Here is a 4,453-nt window from a genome sequence, read left to right on the forward strand (position 1 = left end):
GCACATCAGGAGATGATTTCTGAGCACCTACTATGCGCCATGCCTCGTACTTATCTCTGGAGGCTCTGACTAAGCTTGGGAGATACACCAGAAGCAAGCCACGATGTTCTAAACCAAGAATTGCTAAGGTACCAGAGAGTGAGCACGAGGTGCACGTGGTAGCCCATGGCAGGACCTCAGTTGCACTAACTCAATTGAACTGAGTCGGTCTTCTTTCATGGAGACCACGTTCAAACTCGCCGCAAGACACGGGTTCTCCAGCAGGAGGCGCTGCAACGGCGGGACGCGGTTTGCTTGCTATGTTCCGTTTCTCCTGCCTGAACGTGGGGAGGCGGCTAGAGCCCGCGGTGGGTGCACACTGCAAGCAACAACAACGCGGTTTTTAAGAGGCAAGCAGGACGCTGAGCGCCAGGGCCGGAGAGGGGCCCCAGGGTTCAGGTACCAGGCAGGGGCGCGGGGGGCATGGAGCAGACCGGGCACCTGCTCCCAGGTCGTCTTGACGCTCGCTGCTCGTTGCCCTGACTGCTGCCAGTTCCCGCCCCAACTGCCGCTCTTCCTGATAGAATGTCTTGGAGCAGGGCACAGGACAGAGCGAGGAAACACCTGTTTCCAACAAGAAAAGGAATGGGGGGAAGCCCCCACCAGGCTTCCAGTGGTCTCTCATTGAGCTTACTCTCGAGAGCCTTGCAAAGGCGCGCCCAGAAAGCCAGTGGAGATCATTTTTCAAAAAGATCTCTTTCTATTTATTACTCCCCCTCCTCCTAAGCTGTAACGTAACCACCCAAAAAAAAAAAAAAAAAAGTCTTTCCTCAGTGGGGTTCCCCGCTCCTCCCAAACCCCGTAAGGCCCCGCCTTGGTGCCTGTTGGGACTGCCACCACCCCCAATCCCAAATTTTGCAACTGAATTCGCTTCCGGATTTTTCTCTTCCTCAGCCCCCTGCCCACCTACAGGTGGGGAGTATGACTAGGGTTGGGGGCAACAGAACAATAAAACCAGGGAGCCCCTGTCCCAGGCCAGGCACCCCTTCTGCGGCTTCCGACCAGCCAGGGAACAAGAGGGGCTCAGGAACGCGTGAAACTCCGGCCAGGGTCTTACGACATTTTCCCAAGGCTAGCAGCCCGAGGACGCGTGGAAGGTGGGGACTGCCCCCGCACAGCAGACAGACCTCCACGCAACAGGCCTGAGTGGCGGTGGCCGCCAACAGCCTCCACGCACTGGGCTCCGTTATTTCATCAGCAGTTTCAGAAAAACCTGCCAAAAGCAGTTATGCCTCACTGCAATGTGTAGCTTTTTCCTGCCATTTTTTCATAATAAAAGAGGGAGTGAAGCTCGCTCCCTCTCTCCCCCCTCCACCTCCTTTCCCAAAAAGAGCCAAATGGATACGAGAAGAAGAAAAAAAAAAAGAAGAGTTAAACCACACACCAATCTCCGAGGGGATGCCAATGAGGTGTGGCTTGTATTTAAATATCCAATATGTCAATGTAAGGGGAGTGGGTATGTATATAAAGTGCTGTTTGCATCCGATAGCTCGACGAAGCCAGCTATGAGAGGCCCAGGGAGATGGGTGCGGAGGGGAAGCGGCACTTTGACTGAAAGCAAGGTCAAGAGCGTGCTGCCCCAAGCTCCCCGCCACTGAGAAGTTGCTTGGACGCGAACAGACGTCGATTGCAACTCGGCAGAGCGCGGAGCTAGCGAGCGCCGGCGGATCGTCCACGCCCGCTACCGGGAGAGGCAGTCTGCGCCCCGCCGTCCAGGCTCGGCCCCACGCGCCCCGCCATGGCGGAGGTGGGGGGGGTCTTCGCTTCCTTGGACTGGGATCTGCACGGTTTCTCCTCGTCTCTGGGGAGCATGCCCTTAGCTGACTCTCCCGGTTTCCTGAACGAGCGCCTGGGCCAGATCGAAGGGAAGCTGCAGCGCGGCTCGCCCACAGATTTCGCCCACCTGAAGGGGATCCTGCGGCGCCGCCAGTTGTACTGCCGCACAGGCTTCCACCTGGAGATCTTCCCCAATGGCACGGTACACGGCACACGTCACGACCACAGCCGATTCGGTGAGGACGCGGCTGGGAGGGTCGGGAGGCGAGCGGATGGACCGCGCGCTAGGGAGCCGACGGCTATGGCTCCAGGCTCTGGCTTGGGGGCCCGCGGACCACCCCCAGGTCGGTACCGTCCTGGCCCGTTGAGGCAGGAGGCCGCCAGGGACGCGGGACAGGCGGGACACGCCAGTTCAGACTTGAGCCGCGCGGCGTCAGGGCGCCTGGCACCCTAAGACGCTTGGAAGGGGGCGGGGGCGCATTGAGGTGGGGCCTCGTCTTTCCCCACTCCACCCTTCCTTCTTCCCCTGGGTGTGAGGGGATCGTTCTGGGACCTGGACACTGTGCATCAGATGGAAGCAGGTGAATCTGAGAGAGGGACCGCGGCTGCAGCGCGGGACCGAGCCTCGAAGGCAGCAGAGTTGTCGCCGCTGATTGCCAGGAGCAGGAGCCTTCCTGGGTTATAGATGTGGTGGGCGGGGGGCCCGCGCCCAATTCTCTTTTGGCAGATGGAGACGCGACAACCAGGGTACCTGCCTGCCTCTGGGTTGCTGTGCCTGGGTGTGGGTCTAATTCAGACAGCACAGCATGAACTGGGTATTGGAGAGACTAGGAAAGCCTCCCGGAATCCACTGTGTAAGGACATAAGCCTTGGGGCATCTTTAACCCAGAGCTACCTCTGGACACCTTGCCTCAGTGAGGAAACTCCTGGACCCACTCCCAGCCACAGAAACAGGTGTCTCCTGGGCCCAGGACAGGAAACATTCAAACTCCACCCAGGATTTCACAGCCCGCCATTCTGCAGATTGTTCAAAGGGCACAGCTGCTTGTCTAACATACAGAATACAATTAATATAAACCTTGAACTTAGATGGAGATCATTAGGTTTCTAAGGAAATGTGTTCACACCTCGGTAATTTGGCCACTTTTATTTTTAATTTCCTATTCTCTACTAAACCATTATTCAGGTGCAGCGACAGCAACCCTTCCTTCGGTCTCCTATCCCTCAATGCCCCTACTTCCTCCCAAGGAGACCTTATATCCCTAAACCCATAGGAGGCTTTGCCTACCCTCAGGCATGATACTGTTCCCTTCTTCCCACCCTCCCCTACTCCCCCCAAACCTCCCCATCCTTCTGTTCCCCATGCCTTGCTAGAGCTTCATCTGGAGTGCGCAGTGAAAAGGCGGGGGCGCAGAGGCCAAGTCTAACAAACAACTTAGGGCCAGGACTGGTCTTCCTTGCTGGGAGCTAGCAGGAACCCTAATGAGGCCTATGTCATCTTGGAAATATGCACTCACAGAGCTGGAGTGCAGTAAGTTGTGTGTGGGGTCCGGGTAATGGAGGGATGCAGGTGTCTGTATAAACTTGCAGTAGGTCCTCAAAAGGGTGATAAGGTAGGGTGGAGGAAGAGAGAGTGGTAACTTGGCTCCTTTCCCTTCCATCGCTTGTGACTTTGCAGTCCCCTTTTGTTCCTCTTCAGGAGGAATGAAACTCCCACCTTGGCCTCAGAGATCCCCAAAGCCTCCCAGAAATAGCCTAAAAATATTGGGGTAGCTTATTTCTGATATATGAAAGAAAAATCATTAAGTGATGGAGAAATATGGGGTGGGGGCAGCAGAGGTGGAGAAACTATGAGCTTGGCTCCTAGCAGCTACAAGTGTTTGTCTGATTCTATGCCTAAGCTGAGCCCAATAACCTACAAGGTCAACATAAATCAGTCATAGGCTCTTGGGATAAGTGGTCTTTAATTACCTCCCTAAGGACACATCTTGATTTCTTTTCATATCTTAGGCCTGCTAAGGGTGTTAAGTTTAAGGAGAAACCAAAGGAAATAAAAATGGCAGGAAGAAGAGATGTTTTCACTGCTGCTTAACTGACTGCTTCATTTTTGGTTTTTCCTAAAAAACAAAACAAAACAAAAAATATTGCCTGAGACCACCTCTGCATCACCTTTTTTTCTTTCCCACTGGCTTCCTGGCAGTTCTATGTATTTCCTGCAAAGGAAATGATAACTGGTCGAAGCTGTCTCTTTGTAACCTCCCCTGCCAACTTTCAAACACACATTTACTCTTTCTCAGTTTAGCTTTTGGCAAAGAAAAAGGTGGCGTTTGAGTTTGCTAACTCCTCCCTCCACATTTGAGTTAATCAGCCAGGGTATTCAATAAATCGAAACTTTAACATTCCATAAGTGCTTTAGCAGTCAACATTCCAGCAGGGTAAAGTAGGCCAGACTTAAGATATAAAATATTATAGATTTCTGCTTGGGGGGAGGAGGTAGTCTCCAAAGGCCATGTAAAGTAAATAGCTATTTGTTGTAATTGGAGAGCAGGGCCCCCAAGGATTACCCTGGAATCCATGTGTTCAGAACAAGTCAGGCTGAGCCCAAGAGCAACCCCGACTCCAAATAATAACCTGTTGG

At 53.7% G+C, this 4,453-nt stretch overlaps 1 protein-coding gene across 1 annotated transcript; it reads left to right on the forward strand.

The window, feature by feature from the left end:
• Positions 1-1,649: 1,649 nt before the first annotated feature.
• Positions 1,650-2,269, forward strand: FGF16 (fibroblast growth factor 16). The gene has a single exon (XM_039849594.1). The coding sequence runs from the start codon at positions 1,778-1,780 to the stop codon at positions 2,267-2,269; it is 492 nt and encodes a 163-aa protein (XP_039705528.1). The 5' UTR covers positions 1,650-1,777.
• The last annotated feature ends 2,184 nt before the right edge of the window (positions 2,270-4,453 follow it).

Source organism: Pteropus medius, unplaced genomic scaffold, assembly GCF_902729225.1.
Source record: "Pteropus medius unplaced genomic scaffold, Ma_sr-lr_union100, whole genome shotgun sequence".
In the NCBI taxonomy this organism is placed as follows: domain Eukaryota; kingdom Metazoa; phylum Chordata; class Mammalia; order Chiroptera; family Pteropodidae; genus Pteropus; species Pteropus medius.

What these genes read in the sequence shown, in the direction of transcription:
- FGF16 (XM_039849594.1), top strand. Translation starts at nt 1,778, where the DNA reads ATGGCGGAGGTGGGGGGGGTCTTCGCTTCCTTGGACTGGGATCTGCAC.